The sequence below is a fragment of the Rhinatrema bivittatum genome, chromosome 1, assembly GCF_901001135.1.
Source record: "Rhinatrema bivittatum chromosome 1, aRhiBiv1.1, whole genome shotgun sequence".
In the NCBI taxonomy this organism is placed as follows: Eukaryota; Metazoa; Chordata; class Amphibia; order Gymnophiona; family Rhinatrematidae; genus Rhinatrema; species Rhinatrema bivittatum.
In genome coordinates this window covers 115,670,839-115,693,415 of record NC_042615.1, presented here as the reverse complement: position 1 = coordinate 115,693,415, position 22,577 = coordinate 115,670,839, and the positions used below count along the sequence as shown (strand labels likewise).

The 22,577-nt window shown below is 41.0% G+C and overlaps 1 protein-coding gene across 2 annotated transcripts in view; it reads left to right on the top strand.

Annotated features, from left to right (window-relative positions):
- The window catches only part of LOC115082035 (EF-hand calcium-binding domain-containing protein 6-like), a 193,115-nt gene extending 175,413 nt beyond the window's left edge, over window positions 1-17,702 (top strand). The window contains exons 16-19 of one of the 2 annotated variants that reach the window (XM_029586330.1): window positions 365-608; window positions 2,336-2,508; window positions 8,931-9,099; window positions 15,917-17,702. In XM_029586330.1, coding sequence (XP_029442190.1) covers window positions 365-608; window positions 2,336-2,508; window positions 8,931-9,099; window positions 15,917-16,174 — 844 coding nt within the window. In that variant the 3' untranslated portion in view covers window positions 16,175-17,702. Of the gene's footprint in view, window positions 1-364; window positions 609-2,335; window positions 2,509-8,930; window positions 9,100-15,916 lie in introns of those variants that run through there. The other variant, XR_003854082.1, reaches the window with a different exon arrangement.
- The last annotated feature ends 4,875 nt before the right edge of the window (window positions 17,703-22,577 follow it).

Sequence of the window (22,577 nt, the reverse complement as noted above, 5' to 3'; positions counted from 1 at the left end):
AAATGTATTAGGGCTGAATGCCCAAATTTTTTGCTCCTGGTTTCATTAGGCTCCTAAATTTAGGAACCTAAAAAGTGGGTGGCGACAGGAGCGGCTTTAGGGGGGGGAAACAAAGTTAGGAGCTTAGCACTGATTTTCAGAACTAGCACCTAATTTAGGATTCCTAAATCAAGACAAATAAATAGCAGGCCTAAATTTAGAGTCCTAACTTTTAGGCCTCTAAATATATGTGAATTTTCAGCTGAAGTTCAATTGAAAATAGGTCCCTAACTTAGGGACCTAAATTAGGGACAGCTTTTTTTGAATATCAGCCTATTGATGATTATTGTCATCTAACATATTCTTTATCACATTTTGGCAACAGGTTTGATATCCACCCTGAAATAACTCTGGGTGAGATCCGGCGGCTCTGGCAAACATTAATCACAAACCAAGACAGAACTCTGGATTTCCTGGAGTTTGTGAGGCACTTTGGCTTTTCCCCCAAATCAGCCTGTTTTCCCAATGCCAAAATCAGCCCCCCAAAGAAAGGAGATTCTGACTTCAAGATTCGTTCTAAAAAACTCAACTGCGATTCTGATATTCTGGTGGATCGTGTTCGGGCAAAGGTAAGTTTATGTGAATGAAACAAAAATTGATACCACCCTGTTAAAGTTAAAGACTCGAACCAGCTTGGCAATTTATTGAAATAGGTAAGCTTGCGAATTGGTTCATGAAACTTATCTTTTCAATAAAATGCTGAACCAATTCATGAAACTGTATTCGAATGTGCAGTAAATAAGTCATTGTGAGAAAGTTTCAGAGTCCAGAAAAAGGACATAGGCAAAAAGATGATGATCCATTTTCTGGACCGAAATATTGGAACTGGTATGGAATAAACTGTGTTTCCTTTGAATATAGAGTTCCCCTAGTGCTTGAGGTTTTTCATAATTTCTGGAAATCACTTTGGAACCTCAGCAATTTTCTGACCGGATGCATCCTTCTGGATTTTGCTAGCTTAGGTGCTCCTTCCTCCTTGAGGAGTGCCCCACCTTTCTCTGTTCTTTGCATTCATCAAATTTAAGCATTTTTCATGAAATAATTTGAGTAGAATGGTGAAGCTGAGAATGATGGAACACCGGTCGCGGTTAATAACATTAAATTTGTCCATCCCTTTAGTGGCTCATTTGCTCGGTCACCCTCATACAGTAATGCAGTTATGCAGTGCTTCAAATATCTGGGCTACTATTGTATTTGTTCATAGAGTCAGACAACACAGCAGATCTTCCACAAAATCATCTTGCCAAATGTATTTCACATAAACTAAACAATGGTATTGAATAATTTGAAATACCCATGCTCTGGTCAAGCTGGATAGCAAAATCCCAGTTGCCGGTAACCGAGCAACAAGCCGGGCTTCCAGATTCTCTGTAATATCACAGGTCCTCATAATATCACATTGTGTCATCACTGGCAGGAATACTTCAATTTTTCTGTAGCGTTCTCATTAAACATTGTATGTACCAGGGTAGATATTCAAAGCTGGCCATGTAAGTAAATTAGCTGGTTAGAACTTATCTGGTTAAGTTATGATGTATATTCAGCGGCATGGCAAAGCCAGAGCTAACTCCGAATATCGGTCATAAGCTGTATAAGTTCTATGGCTAACTCGCTCCACCCCCAATCTGCCCAGTACACGCCTGCTTTTTCTGTGTATAACTTTTTAGCTGTATAAGGGACTTATAAGGGTTAAGCGTTGACCACTGAATGTAGGCGCATATTCAGCAGCTGCTACTTTGCCACATAAGTTCTACTTATCTGCCTAAATAGCACTGAACGTGCTTTGAATATCGGGCCCATTGTATTGCAACTATGGGCCATCTTCTCTTTTGCCAAACAGTATGCAGCTATGTTGCTAACTGAGCCTTATCATTGACAGTAGTTAACTAAAAACTTACATTGATACCTGTCATCCCTTTCTTTGAAAATACTGAGAACTGAGTTGTGACCCGAGATTTGAAAACCACTAGCATGCAGGCTTGGTAAAGACTCAGAAACTAATTTCCTAAAGTTGCCTATCTTGCTTTAAAAATGGGTATCAAATTTGGATACATGAGATCATTTTTAGCTTCTTAAGCTTGCTTGCGTTGAGGATGTTGCAGGATTTTGTATTATCCTCTGCTGTTGAAAGCAGAGACCTCCTTGAGGATATTGAGTAAACATAGCATGGGTTTCCTCCTTCAGCCCATCGTTCCCATGCTCTTGATTTTGTATATCTGATAACTGTGCTAGGAAATCTCAAAGACTGCATATGTAATGCGCAATGATTGGATATCAAGTCTCTTGTTTCTCTTAGGTAGAGCTCTTCTGGGATGACCTCAAAAGAGAATTTGAAGAACTTGATCCGTATCACACAGGTTTTGTCAGTAAAGAGGAATTTAAGGATATTCTGACAGAACTCTGTGTGCACCTCAATGAGTATGAATGTGAAATGCTGACAAAAAAATTTGAAGTGGATGAAGATGGACGGTGAGTTGGAGAATTAGTTCAGCTAAACAGGACATATAACTAATATATAGAGAAAAAGAACTTTCATAGGTTTAGCCCACATTCAGCAGTTTTCCTTTCCTGTCTTTTATCCACTAACAAATATGGTTTTATTCTTTTCCTAAAATTTTGCGATTTTCCATGCAAATTATATGTCAGTGTCAGGCCAACAGCTCCAGTCTCATTAAAATAGAAGGCTCATATAAGAGAAGAAGATCTCCTCTGAAACTTAAGCTAAGTAAACGATAACCTTAGAGATGAAGACCGTGTAAGAGAGAGCTTTTTATAACGCTTTGGACAAGCATTATTAATGAGAGTTAAAAAGAGTATACTGCATTAAAATGGAAATGAATTAAAATGCAATGAAAAATTCAAAAAATTGAAAAACTTAAAAAATTGAGAAAATTAAAAATGGTATCAATAAACATAAAGTTATCAGCAATATATGAGATAACCTATTTAGTTATACCGAACATTTGTGTACATGAGAAAATTTAGTGTCCTCTGATTGTTGGTAATTGTAACTTCTGAGTTGGCCATCTTAATGCTTTTGAATATGGACCTCCAAATGTCTATGAACTTTAGTACAGTGTCTCTTGATTCTTGGCTACAAAACCTCAATTTATCTTTATCTTTATTAAAAATGTCTTAATCACCTATATGTTAGGCTCTAGGTGATATACAAAACTACAACATACATAATAAATAAACACAAAACAAAAACATCACCAATGCATACAAGTGACAACTAGAGAACCTGCATTAATAAAGCATAACAATTTTCATAGTAGAAGTTGCTACTACCAAAATTTGTTGAGTGTAATAGAGCACTGAGTTGATGAACACTGGCTATAGTCGTCGTGTGTGCATACAATAGGTTCTTTGCATAATTTTACTAAACCTTCTTCCAAGTGGAGTAGAAGAGAAGCCAAGTGTTTAGCACAGGGGTCAGGAAGCCAGTGTTTCAATCCCACGTCTTGTGACCTTGGGCAAGTCATTTAAATCTCCATTGCCTCAGGGACAAACATAGATGTAAGGTGTGGAAATCCCTATAGTACCTGAATATAACGTGCATTGAGCTCAGGTGTGATAGGGCCCCTAAAACAGGACCTGGTCAATAGATGGGCGCTGGGGGAAATTTACTTGACCTTTACTTTGGGGCTTGAGTGATGTGCACTATTGCAGAGCTTTATCATGGGGATTTGTATATCACTTTAAGTGCTGTTGTGTGGGAGAACCTTTATGGGGGTGGGGATGGGGGTGCTCTGACTCAATATAAACTAGTGCAAAGGGATTTAAGGAAAGAACTGGAGAATTTGACGAGAAACTGGAGTGAATTCAGGGTGGGGGAGTTTCTCCTTGCAGTCCTACTGGTGTCCAGCAAGGCCGTGACTATGACGATTTAGAATATACTCCAGGGCAGTGCTACTGAGCCATCTAAGAGGAATCATGGATTTCAAGTGTGGGGGATCCCATTCCTTGATCAGGAAGCAAACATAGGATAGGATTTATGAATAGTAAAAGTTGTATTTTTCTGAAAAAAAGGTGGACTAAGGGGTAGGTCCTGTGCTAAAGGGGAAGAAGAGAATGGAGATGGTGCTATGCTAAAGAGGATTTTGGGAGGAAGTGTGTTTTGTTGTTGCTGCTACTATTTCTGTAAGAAACCTGTGGGCCCTGAGAAAGCAGTGATTTTTCTGAGTTTTATTCTGACTGCTGGTAACCCCCAGAATTCTGAAATAAAAAGTTTTGTTTGAAGATACCTTTTGGAGTGAGAACCTCCTTTTCCCAAGGCAGGGGTTGGACAGAGGCCATTATCAGTAGTGGAAGAAGTTGGGGAACAGTCAGAGGGGTCTGAGAAGGGAAAGAAGCATTTGGTGGAGTTAGAGACTTTAGATTCCCAGTTGTACCTTTCCCAACAAACTGTAGTGTCACAAGACACCAAAACTCAAAATAGGTAGAGTAAAAGACTGAGAATAATGGCTGTAAGAACAGACAGGGAAGAAAGATAGCATCCGCTGACACTTTGATGAAGAGATCCTAAAATCAAAGCTGTCATAGAATTATTAAAGATTTCCTTTATTGACCTCCTCTTTTCATAACTGAGGGTCCTACATCAATAAGCATTTCATTATAACATTTGGACAAGATCTAGTGCAAAACCAAAATTCAAGAATGAGTTTGCCTGCCACATCAAAAATTGCAGAGGCGGTCTAGACAAAGTAAAGAGCTGAGTGGTACTGTCAGGTCCTCGCAGATTCAGGGTTTCATTTGGATGTAATCTGCTGAACTGGAGGTGTTTTCACCTCAAGTAGAAATACAAAGACAGAGCAGTTGCCAATTAAGGGGACAAGGGGGCCGATATTCGAGAAAAGCTAAGTCCCTAAATTTTAGGTCTCTAAGGGGGTCATTTTCAAAAGGGATCGCACGCAAAAAGGGATTTTTCGCGTGCGATACCTAGATTGGGGCAGGTTCTGGGTGGCATCCGCACCAGAAGGGGAGGAGTCGGGGCGGCACTGGGGTGGATGCTGCACAGACGTTGCTGACGGCGAAAACCTAAGGGCCCTTTTCACTGCCAGTTTTGCACCCAATAGCGCCATCGTAAAAGGAGGTGGTGCTATTGGGCGCGAAACTGGCAGCGAAAAGGGCCCTTACATTTTCGCCGTCAGCAACGTCTGCGCGGCGTCCACCCCAGTGCCGCCCCGACTCCTCCCCTTCCGGTGCGGATGCCACTCAAAACCTGCCCCAATCTAGGTATCATGTGAAAAATCCACAGAGGTACGATCGCTGCCGGCTTTCGCAGGCCCGCCCCCCGCTTTGCCACCCCGCCCCCCGTTATCGCCAGATTTTCTAAGGTCTGTGACCTTAGAAAATCCAGGCCTAAATTAGGTACCTAAGTTAAGCAAATATTTTCAGCCAAATTTAGGTGCCTACGTTTTCAGCTAAAAATTCACATAAATTTAGGATCCTGAAAGTTAGGATGTTTAAATTTAGGCCTACTATTTATTTTCCTAGATTTAGGATCCTGAATTAGGTGCCTAGTTCTGAAAATCCATGCTAAGCTCCTAACTTTGTTTCCCACCCTAACTCTGCTCCTGTAGTCACCCATGTTTTAGGACCCTAAATTTAGGGGCCTAATGAAACCAGGAGCCTAAATTTATTTTATTTATTTTTTAATTTATTTATTTATTTGTGGTTTTTATATACCGGACTTCGTAGGATAACATCAGTTCGGTTTACATTATAATTTAGGCACTCGGTTTACATTATACAATTCGGTTTACATTATAATTTAGCCACTCAGTCCTAGTAAATTTTCAAAAAAAAGGGATCATTTAGGAGCCTAACACCAAAAATTAAGAGCCTAAACTCTTTAAAAATTGGCCCCTATGTTTTTAAATTTATATTCTGCTTTTTGTGATGCTTCAAAGCAGATTACATTCAGGTACTGTATTTCCCTGTTCCCAGAGGGCGCCCAATCTAAGGACCTCATTCATAAAGCTGCATTAGGCCATTTACCACAAGGCCTAACGTGAGGATAACATAAAGTATTTCAAGTACCTTATGTTATTCTAGCCCTAACACTGTGCATGTTAAAATGAGCTGACTGGCATGCATTAGCAAGCTAATAGGCTCATTACTACTCAATACGATGCAAATCAAAGAGCATGTCTTACAAAAAAATTGCAAGCTGAGTTATTTGATTTGAAGTTAGCTACAACTCTTGAGTTGTAGCTAAATTACCCTGGGAACATCAGGATGTTAACACACGTCCTGATGATCTCAGGGCCTAGCATTAAAGGGGCTGCTCAGCGCTGCGTCACCCCCACCCCTGAAAGTCATTAAAAAACCCCAGGGATTTACCTAGACCCCCTGTTACACACCCCATTCCCACTAACTCTGGAGGCGGCTGTAGTTAAAAAAAAAGATATGTCATTTTAAAGTCTGGTCCCGGACCTGGTCCCAGCCCTGCCCCAACCTTCCACTTCAATAAAAAGAATGAGACCCCCAACAGAGGCCAGGACCCTCACCCCATCTTCCGGAGCACCCCTTATTCACAGTTTAGTCCCTGGTAGTCCAGTGGGGGCCCAGACATCCCCTAGGCTCCAGGAATGATGGCAGCCATTTTTCAAAATGGCACCTGCCGCTTCTGTCACATCATAGAGGCAAAAGACTGGCTAGCGCCATTCTGACAAATAGTCACCACTGGGCCCATAGCCTAGGGGAAGCGCCAGATCCCCAGCAGACCACCGGAGACTGCATTGTAAGAAAGGGGGGGGGGGGTTCTAGAGGGTGGGGGTCCTGGAGGGTGGGGCCCAGCCTCCTGGGACCAGATTTTTTTGATTGAAGGGGAGAGATTGGGGGTGGGGGCAGGGCTGGAACTGGACTTTAAAATTAAAAAAATAATTATTATTATATTAACTACAGGAAGGGGGTAACATAGGACCAAGGGTCCCCTTTAAGCAATGGCAGCCTCATAATCCCAGGGCCACCAGGAAAAATACCACAGGCGTTACAAAGCAGCAGGGTGAATTACCACAGTTTTGTCATTCCTGTGATATTTTTGCATGCCTTTGTGAATGAGCTCCTAGGTTTGTCCCAGAGGCAATGGAAGGTGAAGTAACTTGTCTAAGGTCACAAGAAGCATCAACAGGATTTGCACCCTGACTTCCCCGGTTTGCAGCCTGCTGCTCTAACCACCAGGCTACTCATAAGAACATACGAAATTGCCATACTGGGTCAGACCAAGGGTCCATCAAGCCCAGCATCCTATTTCCAACAGAGGCCAAACCAGGCCACAAGAACTGGCAATTACCCAAAAACTAAGTATATCCCATCCTACTGATGCTTGTAAAGCAGAGGCCATTCCCTAAGTCAACTTGATTAATAGCAATTAATGGACTTCTCCTCCATGAACTTATCCAAACCTTTTTTAACCCAGCTACACTAACTGCACTAACCACATCCTCTGGCAACAAATTCCAGAGCTTAATTATGCACTGAGTGAAAAATAATTTTCTCTGATTAGTCTTAAATGTGCTGCTTGCTAACTTCATGGAGTGCCCCCTAGTTCTTCTATTATCCAAAAATGTAAATAACTGATTCATATCTACTCGTTCAAGACCTCTCATAATTTTAAAGACCTCTATCAGATCCCCCTCTTCAGCCTTTCCTCATAGGGGAGCTGTTCCATCCCCTTTATCATTTTGGTTGCCCTTCTCTATACCTTCTCCATCGCAACGATATCTTGTTTGAGATGCGGTGACCAGAATTGTACACAGTATTCAAGGTGCGGTCTCACCATGGAGCGATACAGAAGCATTATGACATTTTCCGTTTTATTAACCACTCCCTTCCTAATAATTCCTAACATACTCTTCCATGTAGCCCATGTGGTTGCAAACTACGTGGGGGCTTCCATGCACTTTTTTTTTTAAAGAAAAATGACTGTTGTTTCCTTTTAAAAATTAGTAGCTGCAAAGTATGTTCGCTAAAATACTCTGCTTACTCTGCACCTGCTATGTGTGTGGGTGGCTGAGTTTGGGGAAAGTAGTGTGTGGACATTTGAAAATTGCTTGCTTGTGCACTATTTTACTCTTTTGACCTATCCACACCCACAGGAATGCCACATTTTACTGTGGCTAAAAGTGTGCGCACTATGGAAGCTGCCTTTAAGGAGGAGGATTTCCAATGAGACCATTTTACCTGAGTAAATACCATAACCATTTCCTCGGTAAATTAAAAAAAAAATCATGTCAAGGCAAAGGGGATAGAAAAATATAACATTAACACTGTTTCGCTTTATTAGAAATGGAATGTAAAAATCTGCATGGGTCACAACACACAAAAAGAAGTGGGGAACTGTGTAGAAATCATCCAGCATTCAACCAGAGGAAGGCTTCGCTGGTTCTCTCATAGAAAGAGACTGGTTTAGGTTCCATTTTTTTTTCTTTTCCCAGCGATGTTGCAGATGTGCCCTTTAACCTTGTGGATTGAGCTTTCCAATAAAGCATACTAGATTAGAAATGATGTGGCTGTGTGGGGTGGAGAATACTAGGCAGACTGGTGAGGTTAGCAGGGACGAGAAGGAGAAGAATGTAAGCAATAATAAAGCAATAAACATATGAGAAATCAAATTTAAAATCTTGAAAACTCAATAGCAGAAGGTCACTGTTCTCTGCAATCACAATTTTCTTTCTAAATTACAAGGTTCATCATAATTGGATTAAGTAATTGGAGAGGTAATATCTGCCCAGTGCTTCAACTGATGGGTGTGATGCAGGTATGACATCACAAAATTAGAGAGACCAATCACCTGACTTGCAGCTTTTCCCATTCAGCATTCAAGGCATCCTATTATACAAAATAACCTTTCTGTTCTATTTTTTTCACCCATTTGCTTTTAGCATTTCATATGTCGAGTTTTTGCAACCATTCGTATTACGTAGACAGGCATGGAGGAGCGTAAACAACATAGAGGCTGTTATGCAGGGCACCAGAGGAGAGGCCCACCAGCCCAATGCAGGAGCACCACCAGTAGTGCTGGAGACCCTGACAGCCAGAATGAGAAAGAAGGTATGAGTGCTGCATCTCTCCCACATGCTGTCGCATAACTTTAGGCAAGTAGATTCAGCAGGTTGCTTATCCCGCTGAATATCCAGGACAAGTCATCTGGCTAACTTAAGCTGGATTACTTGCCCGGTCAACGCTTCTTCATCTATCCCTCATGGTTCCTTATATTCTTGAATAGAATGAGAAGATACCTTGGGCAAATTGGAAAAGGGTTTTCTTGTACTCTTAGAAATGTCCCCTGAAATACCTTGCTTGTTCTTGAACTCTCCACTTTTCTCCCTTCCTTCTTTTATGTACTTCGTTAGCACCTCTTTAGCTGTTGGCTGTTAATAAGCACTGAATAGTAGCTCAGTTCTTCCTTTCTCTGTCCGGGTGTGGTACTGACTGAGCATCCACTCCTTTTTCAACCAATTGCCAGATTGGCAACAGAATCTCTCTGATGGAGGGATATCTGAATGATGTGGAAAAATCAAATCTTCTCTCTTCTTTCTCTCTCACCTCATCATTCATCAAAAAGTATTAGTAACGCATTAATAATGAAAAGTGGTGTATTGATGAAAAGTTTTGAGTTATTGCCTATCTACAAGGCCCTTATAATAGGGAAGTATTTATATCTCTCTAGGAGGGCCACCTAATAGGTTGAGGTGAGGTGTTGACGGTAGTTTAGGGTTTAGGGGCCAGTTTCGCATGTAGAGTGAGACGTACGAACAGCACAGTACACCTTGGTGGAGATTTGATGTCATTTGGAGTGAGGAAAGTCTCAAAAAGATGAAATTTCTACTATGTTCTCTCACCCTAGCTTGATAGACGCACAGGGTACCATCAAGCTAGGGTGAGATAACATATTACAAAATGTCATCTTTTTGAGACTTTCCTCGCTCTAAATGACGTCAATTCTTCACCAAGGTGTACTGTGCTTTTCATTTTATTTCTTTATTTAGTCAGTTTTATATACCGATGTTTGGTTTTTTGAACCTTCACAACGGTTTACAATTGAATAGAAACTAAAATAATATGCAATACAAAATACAAACTACATAATTTAAATAAAATTCACTTATAAACTACAGGAATTATAATTAAATACTTAATAAAATACTAATAAAAGCAAAACCTAACTCATTCATAAACTTAAATCAATTAAAACACTTAAAATAAATAAAATCAAAACAAAAATATAAATCACTGGCTTGAGTCTATACTATATGCTTGATTAAAAAGCCATGTTTTTAACGCCTTCTTAAGCAGCTTCAGATCTTTTTGTAGTCTCAATTCAAGAGGCATGGAATTCCATAATTTTGGGCCCACTAACAAGACAGCTCTTTCCCTGACAGATGTAAGTTTGGCACTTGCCACAGAGGGAACAACAAGGAGACCTTTATTGGCAGAATGTAGTGTGGATATGTAACATTGCGTTAAGCCAATCAATATGTTCGGCATAAATAGCTTTATGAATTGTCTCACTCTACATGCGAAACTGGCCCCTAAACCCTAAACCACCTTCAACACCTTACCTCAATCTATTAGGTGGCCCTTCTATAGAGATATAAATATGGCACCCAGGGCAGCCCTCCCCAGAGGCTCCCTCTCTCTCTCTCTCTCTCTTTCTTCCCCCCCCCCCCCCCCAGAAATGTTTAACCCCGTTAATCAACCTCTCATGTAAATACTGCTACGTTCCTTTTACCTTTCTCAGCTGCTGTCTTTCCTCCTTTTACCTTTCTCCCTCTCTCTCCCCCCCCCCCCTTTTTCGCTCCTGCTCCTGCTCCATCCCCCATTCCCTGTTTTTTGTAATTTCCTCCTTTCTCAAGTTTATTGTAAACCGGCGTGATGTGCTTGCACGAACACCGGTATATTAAAAGCTGTTAAATAAAATAAATAAATAAATAAATGGCCAAATTGCAATTCCAAAAATTTATCGCAAATTGCGTTATGGGCATTTTGGGCATATCGCACAGCTTATTCCTGGCATTAAAACCATGCAATATTGCCCCTTATTTACCTAAATCCCACCCAAACTCCTCCCCGATCCTGTCCCCCTACCCCACCCCAAATTTGCATTTTTGCCTTGCACTACAGTGTTTTTCAACAGCATTAATGCCATAACACATTTTGATGAATGATGCGGTTAGGTAGGAAGGGTGGGTTAATCTTCCTCCCAACAAAAATTGTCAAGTAGTATACTGCTCAAAGAGAGAGTTAAATTATCAACCAGTGAATGTTAAACATTGTCTTTACTGAGTGAACTACTCAGCTAAGGCTTTAGGCCTGTACTTTTGCAACTTAAGGAAATTGAAAGGAAAAAGCTCATTACCCTTCAACTCCAAACTCAAATCCAGGCAGACACTAGGGCTTACTTGCTAATATGCAAGCAGAAATAAGCCATTACAGCAACTTGCAATGGGGATGCTAAGGCAAAGATGGTGCATTCTCTACTCTACAGTACCTAACCTAGCTAGTAAACCTTAGTAATGATTCAAAAGGGGACCTAGATTAATATTTACTAGAATCAACTAGGCAAGAATGCACAATTCCATCCATTCTGACTCATCTGTTGGCTGTTTAATATGATGGCAATCTCCCATCTCAATATGCAGTATTTCTCACTTTAATTTACTATTTATCATTTATGGGTTCTCTTTCATTATCCTATACAGTTATATATATGTATACAGTATATATAAAAAAAAAACACACCGCTACCGGGATGAATAAAATCTTTTTATTAAGCTAAGCAAACATGTTGCTATCAAGGCAGCCTGTGAAGACCCCAGGGAATCAGAAAGCCTCACTCATTTTGCATATTTATTTTATATCATTTATTTAGCCATTTTATATACCATCGTTCCAAATAAAAGATCACAACGGCATATCCACTTCCATCTTGGGAGCTAAAATAACTAACAATATACAATCAAAAAACATAGTCATTGAGTGGAGACAAAGACCAAATTGACCCATCCAGTCTATCTAGTTGTGATTCTTCTGGTTTGGGTAGATGAGCATATTATTTTTTATTTACTGTATATGTAGCTCATGCCCTTTCTTTGGTAGGTAGCTCAAGGCAAGTTAAATTCAGGTACAGCAAGTATAAATTCCCATACTCAACCCAATACCAACTCACCAACTTGTCTTTTGCCTGAACTTTCAACCTCTTTCCTACCACTGCGCTCCATATCAGTCCTAAGCATGTTCAGAGTCTATTAAAGCACTGGCCTCCACCGCCTCCACTGGTAGGCCATTTCAGGGCTTGTCATCTTCCTCTATAATTCAAGACCAACACTAAATCCAATACCCAGGTCCTCCACACCTCTCACCCATGTCTTAGTTATTACCAAGCTTTCTAATCCAAACCGCTACCAAATTTAAGGGTAGATTTTAAAACATGGACGCGATGATTTTATAAAATATGATATCCACGCGCACCGGATTTAAAAATCCACGCGCATGTGTGAGCAGACCACGACTCGCACACGCAGGGGGGGAAATTTTTTAAAGTAGGTGCGGCAACACGAGTAGGCTTTCCCTACTTCCCTCCCAATCCCCTCCAATTAAGGAGTAGACTGGAGGGAACCTCTCTAACCCTAACCCTACCCTCCCTACCTTTTTCCCGCTCCTCCCCACCCCTAAACCTACCCTAGCTATCCCCCAATTTTTTTTTTTGGATACACAGAAGTAAACTCCATGCGCTGGCCAGCTGCCAGCGTGCACTTCCCCGGGACAGCATCCAACGGCGCTGTCCCGGCCCAGCCCTTCCCTGTCCAGCCCCAGCCCCCAAGCCCTCCCCTTTCTTGAGGCCCAGCACTTTGACGCGTATCGGGGGTTACACAAGTGGCCAGGCCCTTTGTAAAATGCGCAAGGCGCGTGCAGGGCCTGGCCACATGCGTAACCCCTGATTTTTATGCACGCGGGCCTTTTAAAATTGGCCCATTAGTGAAGTCATTGTCCACAACATCCAGCCTCCCCATGCTCTTTGAGTTTTAACCATGCTCACCCCTTGCAGTTTACCCCAGTGCTTTCTTGGAAGTGCAATGCAATCATACATCTGCTATTAGGGTTATAAGCATTGCTCTGTGCCTTCTTGGAAGCATGGGCTGTTAGGACTGTAACCACCAATCCATACCAATCATCCCAGTGCCTCCTTGGAAGCCTTTTGCAGTCATGTCACTGCTATCGGGTCATAGCTACAGCTCGGTGAAGATTACCCTATGGCCTGCAATGCCACTAGGACACGCTGCTGCTGTCCTTTCACTTATGCAAGTAAGGGTTCTCTGTATTTATCACATAACCAATCCTGCAAAGTAGCTCAGTAGCGAGGGAGATTTTACTATCAGTTCCACAAATAAACACAAATTGAAAAATATATGCCTCAGTAACATGCTTCAGTTATTTTTGTTTTGTTCTTTTTTGTTCCTGTGGTACCCATATGTAGAATGTACTGTCAGGGTGTTAAAAATAGGGATTCGGGAATATATTAGTTGTATCAGATAACGTGATGATTCGTCATCTGTGCTGAGCCATGACATAGATTGCAAACAGAGAGATCTTTCCCGATTCTGTTCTTGCATGTATTGATCATATTCCTTGAGAAAAATGGACAGGGATTGGAATAATCTTTTATTAAAAAGAGAAACTAAATGAGTGTTTCATTCGTTTAATGTTTATTCTAACAGCATGAATGCGAATACTAATTTTAACCTGATTTTGAAATTATTTTAATTTTTGTTATGATGGGGTTCCTATTTCTAATATTTCATGATCTTCTATTGTTGGGTATTTTAGCTCCCAGAGAAAAAGCTGATATGCAAAATTTGCATTCAGACTTCCTGCTTCACTTGGGTTATTCCCAGAGCTTCTTGCTAACAAGATGTTTGCTTAGCTTAATAAAAACAATTTTATTCACCTGCATTGTGTGCTAATTTAATATATAAACGTTCTAGTTCTTCAATTGACAGCCCACATATGTTTCCAGCTACATTTTAACGCTTTCACATTGTTAGCTTAGTTTCTACAGGAAAATGATCATGACTTTTTAACTCTGGCGGCCGGATTGCCTCCTTCCCATCCTGCATGGCACCCTGTCCCCTTACAAAGCCCACAAACACAGACCAAAACACTATCAGGCCGATACAGTACAGAGTGGAGCGCACTGTTAGTCCAGGTTTGGACGCTTGTTTTCGACGCGCTAGCTTTACCCCTTATACAGTAAGGGGTAATAGCGCGTCGAAAACGCACGTCCAACCCCCCGAAACTAATAGAACCCACAACATGCAAATTCATGTTGATGGTCCTATTAGTTATTCTCGCGCGATACAGAAAGTAAAATGTGCAGCCAAGCCGCACATTTTACTTTCAGAAATTAACGCCTGCCAAAGGCTGGCGTTAATCATAGCGATATTAAGTCGAAGGCCCCAAATGTAAACAAAAAGTAAAAATTAAAAAAAAAAAATTAAAAAGTGGCCCGCAGCCTGTGGGTCAGAAGACGGACGCTCAATTATGCTGGCGTCCGTTTTCCAAACCCGTGGCTGTCAGCTGGTTTGATAACCGACGCCGGCAAAATTGAGCGTCGGCTGTCAAACCCGCTGACAGCCGCCGCTCCTGTCAAAAAGGAGGTTCTAGGGATGCGCTAATATCCCTAGTGCCTCCTTTTACCGCAGGCCCTCATTTGCATAGGCCACCCTCCTGAATCACGCACCCAGGAGAGTGGCCTGAGCGCGCCGGGAGAGCAGGCGCTCGCCAGCTCTCCCGCGCGTTTTTCTGTATCGGCCTGTATATTTGGAAGAACAGGGCTGCAGCTTTTTTTTGGCAATTAACAAATACCAAAAGGGGCTACCCCTCACCACTCGGGCCAGACTACAATGGCAAGGGACCAAGCAGCCTTTGCCAATTGTTTTTCCTTATTTTCTGGTCCAATTCTTTAAAGAATTCTTTTTCTTGTTTTGCAAATCTTGAGGCCTCTTTTACTACTTGTGCTGCTAGATCCTCATTCATTGCTTTTATTTGTTCAAGTTTAAGGACAGAGGCCTAGTCTGGATGTTCACTTCAGTATTTCAGCACTTTTTGAGTATTTAGGTCTGATGTTATTAAGTCTGCCTGGAGGCTTACAGTAGTTCAGTACTCTAGTCGGTGCCCATTTCCATTTAGAAGGATCAATGAACCACAATCACCTTGTGGGAACTACTATGGACTGAAGTGGAAAGTATGGTGAAGAAGAGCTCTGTGAGGGGGGTGTGAGTACTTACGGGACTCACTGGAAGAGTGTCTTAGATATTGAGAATTTGAGTAAATCCTGAATGAAGAATTAAAGGAAATGTAAAAGTATGTTTGTGTTTTGCTGTGCTGCTCATCTCTGCTGTGGATTCTTGTGAGTCATTTTTTTCGTGTCATTGTACTGTTGTAAATTGACTGATGATAACCCCAGAAGAATAAAAGCTGGCTCTGATTTTGAAGGTACCCTTTGAGTGAGACAACATTGCTTAATCCCAGATATTGGTTTGAGGAGTGAGTCCACCAGTCAAAGAAAGAGAAGAGTGAAGGATTGTGGCCATAGGAGTGCAGTCAGATACTTACAGAGGGGAAAGGGAGAAATGTATTACTTTTCCCTATCCTGCATAAGGAAATTCAATCCTTGCCTGTAGACCAGGTTCAGTCCAAATCTACTGGACCATGTTTGTGATTTTTGAACCCTTGTTTTCATTTTATGTATCCCTGGAATTACTGTAATGCTCACTGTATTTTCAAAACAGATTAATTGCATAAATTAATCACTGTTAAAATGGTGTACAGTGAAACAGTCTATTGATTATTTCCTCTGAATCTGCAGTTACAGGGTGAATGGAAGACTCTCCGCAGAGCCTTTAAGAAACTGGATACCGATAGCAGTGGCTACCTCTCTCTGCCAGAATTCAGATCTGTTCTCAAGCTCTGCAACCTCATTCTCAATGAAGACGAAGTTTACCACATCATGTCCAAATATGATCAAAAATTGAATGGGCAAATTAATTACAAATCATTTTTGGAAGAAGCTTGCAAAAAAAGGCAAAAACCTGCCAATTGCAAGTCAGTTTCAAGAGATTTGTAATGCGGATCCCAACAACCTTCATTAGGAAAAAGTGTTGTAACCCATACACTCAACTCAAGATGTCACCCTTTTAATTAAAAGCCATTAGAACTGGTCTGAAAATTGAACAAATTGATATGAGCTGATAAGAACTATAAACTATGCTTAATAAGTGTTTCCAGTCATCATGGATGAGATGGGAGGAGATATGCTCAGGCTCTCAGTATCCAAATGGGAGTCATGCATATGTATGGGTACAACCCAAAGGCAATGTGTGACATTGTGCTCTGCTTTGATTGGCCATTTGGCCTGAAGATGGTTTATAAAAGCTTTTTAAATAAATAAACATTCATCATTATAAAAAAAACTATTGGACTTAATAGAAAACTGTACCTTCAACTGCTGCTTATCTTTTCTATAGCGCTACTAGATGTATGTAGTGCTGTACAAATATACATTAGAGACCGTCTCTGCTCCATAGAACTTGCAATCTCTCATGTACTATGCAATACTTCTGAAGTGCACAGGGCAAACAGTACTATTGACCATGTGCCAACTGAACATTTTTATTTTAAGTGATTTTAACATGAAAATAAAGGTCTCTTTTTATCGGACTAGCAATACATTTCTTGATTACATTTTAGCAGCTATATGTCCTTCATCAGGTCAAAACAGAATGAGCCGTTAAAAGCAAAAGATGATGAATATCAGGCATCATCATCCTTGCCTTTATCTGCTCATCCTGTATTGACCTGATGAAGGGAGTATAACGAAAAGCTAGTCAAGAAATGTACTGTTAGTCCACTAAAAAGATATCATCTTTTATTTTTGTTTCACTTTTATTTTCATGCATTTAAATGAACTGACATGGCAGCTACACTACTTTATCCAAGGTATTTTTTTTTTTTATTGTTTATGCCTCTTCCCTACAATTCCACTGCATCCTTGGCAGCAGTCATGCTTGGAACAGAGCCGGTGCTAGGTTTTTTGCTGCCCTGTCTGAACAATTACTGTGCTGACAACCCCCCCTCCCCCATTCATTCTCTGTCCCGGGCCCAGCTCCCTTCAGTGAAAAACTTTAAAAACTGACACCATCCCCCCGCCCCCTCCCCCCCCAAAACCCATGGCTGGTGCAAGGGTATTAGGTACCCTAGGCAAACCTTATAGCCTTGCACAATGCCCCCTGCCCCATTACACACACAAGGTTAAGAGTTCTGCATTTATATTTTACATGAAAAATATCAAAGTACAATATTATGAGGTAAATATCACTTACATTATATTTACATGCACTGCTATGATGCCAACCAGAAATCCCTGCAAAAAAGACACTTGGAACCCATATGGTATTAGGCCTATTGTGATGTGTGTTGGGTGTGGATTTGATCCTCCAAAAGCCCTAAAACATTAATACACTTCCTACTAAGAGAATGCCTCACCTCAGTCACACATGCAGAACATAAAAAGACCATCACTAAATACAGAATAGAGCAACCATAAAGTAGAAATACAAATGTGCAGACATAAACTGAACTGGAAACCACAAGAAGCCAGACACTCAATGCAGTGCAACAATGGAAAAACAGAACATCACCATTCCTCAAACATCAAACAATGAAATAAAATAAATAATCACAATGCTAAAAATATACTAATAATATTTTAAAAAAAGCTGATGAATATAAGATTGAATAATTTAAAACTCATATACAAGTTTTTAAAAAGACCCAAACGTCAATAAAATATTTCAAAACAGCAGACACATCAAATAACACCTGAAGAATAAAGCTGAAAAGGATTTTAAAAATTCATGCTCTCCATACCTGGGAAATTTGATTTCCAGTCACTCTGAGATTGTCATGGATTAGTGGGAGAGGGATGCACAAACTTTCTCCTCTCTTTCTTATACACACAAGCTCATATACACATATGCTCCCTCTCAGATAAACCCACAGGCGTCTCCAGCTCTTCTTTGGTTGGGATCTACCAGCAGTGTCAGGCCCTCATCTTCATTTCAGCTGCTGGCAGGTTGGAATCCACCTGCAGCACCCATTCTCCCTCTCTCTCTCACACACACACACACACACACACACACAAAACCCAGGCAACTTCCCTTCTCTCTCACACACACACACAACCTCAGTAGGTTCCCATTTTCTCTCTCTCTCTTAGTTACACATACACACACACACCCCAAACAAGCTCCGATTTACACCCACACACCCCAGGCAGGCTGCCATTCACATCCACCCAAATCCCACGCAGGCTTCCATTCTCACACACATACTCTCTGCCCATCCCAGGAAGGCTCCCATGTATGCATGTGGGCACACACACACACATACACACACACACACACACACACACACATCCCCATCTATCCCAGGTAGGCTCCCAATCAGTAAAAATTCAAAAATGATTTTTTTTTTACCTTTGCTGTCTGATTTTAGTTTTCTAATCAGTTGGTCACAGGCTTTATTTTCCACCTTCCCTTTTTTTGGTCTTTTGCCAATTCCTTTTACAGGGTCTTTTTTTTCCTGCTCTCTCTCTCTTTCACACACACAGGCACAGGCTCTGACACTCACATGCAGTCATGCAAACACACATACACACACACACATAGCTCTCACTCTAAAGTGCTCTCTCTTTGAATGCTGTGTCACACATACATACAGGCTGTCTCTCATATACTGTCTCACACAAACACACAGGCTCTATCACTCTCACATGCTGTCTCTTTGATCATACAGGCTCTCACTCCCACACACAATCTCTCAATTCACTCTCTCTCACACACACACACACACACACACACACACATTCTACAGGTCCTCAGCCTTTCTCTCACCTCTAGGCCTCCACTATGGCGGTTGCCGCAGGGTGGGCTCCACACGGCCCTGATCTTTTCGGGCCACTGCGAGGTGGGATTCACAGTGGCCTGCTGCCAGACCTCCTCTTCTCAGACCGCCACGAGGTGGGATCCGCGGCGGCCCTGTTGTTGGGCCTTTTCTTCTTGGGCTGCCGCATTACGCGGCAGCCCTGAGACGAACACTGCTCTTCTTCTGCATTGGCCGTGATGCTCCTCCTCCTTCCTGCCTGTGCGGCTCTGGCAACGTATTACTTCTGGGGCCATGCAGGCAGGAAAGAGGATGAGCACCTGGACATGACGTTTTCTTCTGCCACCGGTGGACCCAATCTCATTGGTGGCACTATAGGCCTCCACTTCTTCCGCTGCTGGTGGGATCGGGTCCACTGAAAGCAACATGGGTCTCTCCCCACTCCTGATGCTGCCCCACCAGGTGTGCCACCCCTTGCAATTGCACGCTTTGCACACCTGGTGGCGCCTGGCTTGGCTTGGAAGAAAGTCAAAAATTACCTAACACATCAAACATGACTGGACCATACTGACTATGAAATCACAAATGACATAACACATGCAGAATGAACCAATCAGATGCATGTCTGTGATGTCATAAATGACCCTGCTTTGTGCATGGTTTCTCCCAGAGATACAAAGGGACATGCTTGAGGGATTTCAATTCATACAACATAAAGTAGAATCCTTAACTGATATGGGAATGGGTATTACAGTACCACTTTCCATATGGATTTTTTAAATTATAAGTAGTGTATGCTCAGTATGGTTTTCTTATCAGTTTTAAATACAAACAGTTGATCCTTGACTATATGGTAGCTTGGGAAAGCTCCCCCATTCCTGTGTCACTAATGCAATATGAGGATAACTCAAAACTACTCTTGTCTGCCCATTTACACGTGTATATGGGCGCACGCAAAGGTGCTATTGTAATAGGCTACAAAGAGCAGGCACAGACAGAAGACTGGAGTCTTCTGTCTGTGCCGCTTTAACAAAGGACCCATTCTTAATCATTTTTCCAGTTACTGTTAAACTATTGTATTTTATAACCAGCATGGAAAGGTTATAAAATACAAGTACATATGTATGCACAAATGCTCACATTTATTTATTTATTTTATTTATTTGATGAGTTTTATATACAGTGGGCCCTTGAGTTACGACCGGCTCGAGTTACGACCAACTCGGGTTATGATCAACTTTCCTGGTCTTGAGTTACAACCAAATTTCGAGTTACGAACAAAATTCTGGTTTTGACTTAGGAACAGATTTTGAGTTACAACCAAAATATTTCCTGGGAGAGAGAGAGAAAGCCATAATGCCATTTTGACATGCAGAGTGTGGCGTAGAAACAGAGCAGTGCACTCTTGTGAAGATTTGATTATCTTCAGAGTGAGGAAACTCACCCAAAGATGAGATTTGTGCAATGTTCTCTTGATGTTACCCAGGTAGATAATCCATATGCAGATATCGTAAAGGAACTGGTGGAGGAGGTGAAATTGTTGTTTCTGGTAGGCTAGGCACATTTTATAACTTTTTGGTAAGTACACTAGGAAATTATTGGTGTTTCTGGTTATTACAGACATTATACAACCTTTTTTTATTATAGAAATGGTTAGGTAAGGGGTGCTTTTGGGAGGTTTGGAACGCATTATGGGTATTTCCATTATTTCCTATGGAAAAAATAATCTTGACTTACAACCAACTTGAGTTACAACCAGCCCTCTGGAACCAATTGAGTTCGTAAGTCAAGGGACCACTGTACCGTCATTCGGTAGAGCCATCATACATACATACGTAAAAGCCACGAGTCACACAGTTTCGGACTTATCCAGATAAATGCCGATTTGTCTGGCTAAGTAGCAGCACCTAGCTGGATAAGTCTGAAAAGCACTACTTTGATAGACAAGTAGTGCTTTTCACATTTTTTTGGCTGTGTATTCTGGATAAATTGGAGTATAGCCCGTTAAGTGCTGCTACTTATCTGAATAAGTTCAAGTTTGTCCATCTAAACAGCTGAATAAATTGGAAATTACTTACTTGATTAAATTGGAAATTAGCCAGATAAGCGTGCGCAATTCATATATCCGCGCTTTTGTACTTCCAGTTTTACAAGAATACGCATGTACATTTTTATTGTGTTAATCTAACACTTTTACTTCCACCCCACCCCACCCCACCCCCGGTAAATCAGGGTATTTTATAATATGCGCACAGCAATGAAATAACCAGTTTTACCAGCTTATCTGCCTGTTCACCCAGTTCATCTGCAGCTCATGAAGACCCTCCTGGCTCTTCAGCCTGAAGTTCCCCCAATGCACCCAAACCCTTTACCCAGTCAGTTTTTCACTTCAGCCATGTTTATGCTCACTTACACCAGACATTAAGCAGAAGTAAATATATGCAAGTAAAAGACAAACCTGCATCACTTTGGCAGGTTTTAAATTAGCATCTTATTTGGGTAAATGTTGACCCCACCCAGGAACTTCCCTGGCACACCTCTTTCTTGCATGTGCAAAGTTACTCACAGACTCCAATTTATGCATGTAAGTTGCAGTTTTGAAAATAGCATGTTTGCATATGTGCTATTTTATGTATGCAGGTGCTAATTTGTAAGCGTGCAATGTTTGAAAATTCACCTGTCTGTGTTTTACAGCTGTATATGGAAATCTGTTAAAGACTGATACTTATACACAACTATATCTAGCAGTATATTCATACATATGCAGATAGGTTGCCTCTGCCTAATAAATGTTTAAAATGGCTCTCACCTCTGAAAGAATGGAAAATCTGAAGAATGCTTTTTGAATTCACGTGGTTGTAATGTTTGCTGTGGGTTATGTAGCTGCTGCATATTTCTTGCACATTACATTGAAGTTTTCTTTTGAAGGACGCTCTCTGCTATTCCTCTGAGAAAGCAGCAGCTTTTATAGTATTTCTGTTATTCAAATGCAGATAAATGGTAAAAATAAAGTTAAATAAAATCTGCTTGATGTTTCTTTCCTTTTTTTTAAATTCTGTATATGTGTGCCTGAACTTCTTATAGTTAATGCTGAACATACCCCACAGATGTTTGGTGATTACTTCCTATTTAAGAGGTAATGACAAGCTGGAGGCTTTCCATTGGGAAATAACAGTCTGATTGTGTTTTTCCATAAACTCCTGTTCAGGAAACATTCATGGTGCATATACCCCTTAGATTATATATATGGTTAAGCCTGTATTTATATGTTAAGCCTTTCCTTAACCATATAATCTGTAATGTTACATTCATTATTTTATATTTTATATATTTTATATGTATATTATTGTTATAACATATCATTCAACTGATCCTCTTACTGCTGTTATCCTATATATATATACTATTACTCAATTGTTCCTCTCGCCTTACTCTCTTCCATCCTCCAAGTTCCAGTAACCCTGGTTCATTGTAACTTACCTCTTCTCTTAACTCTATCAGTAGCATCCTAGCTACGATTAAGTTAATGTTAAATACCCATGTTCGATGTGAACCGATGTGATATGACATGCGTCATGAATGCCGGT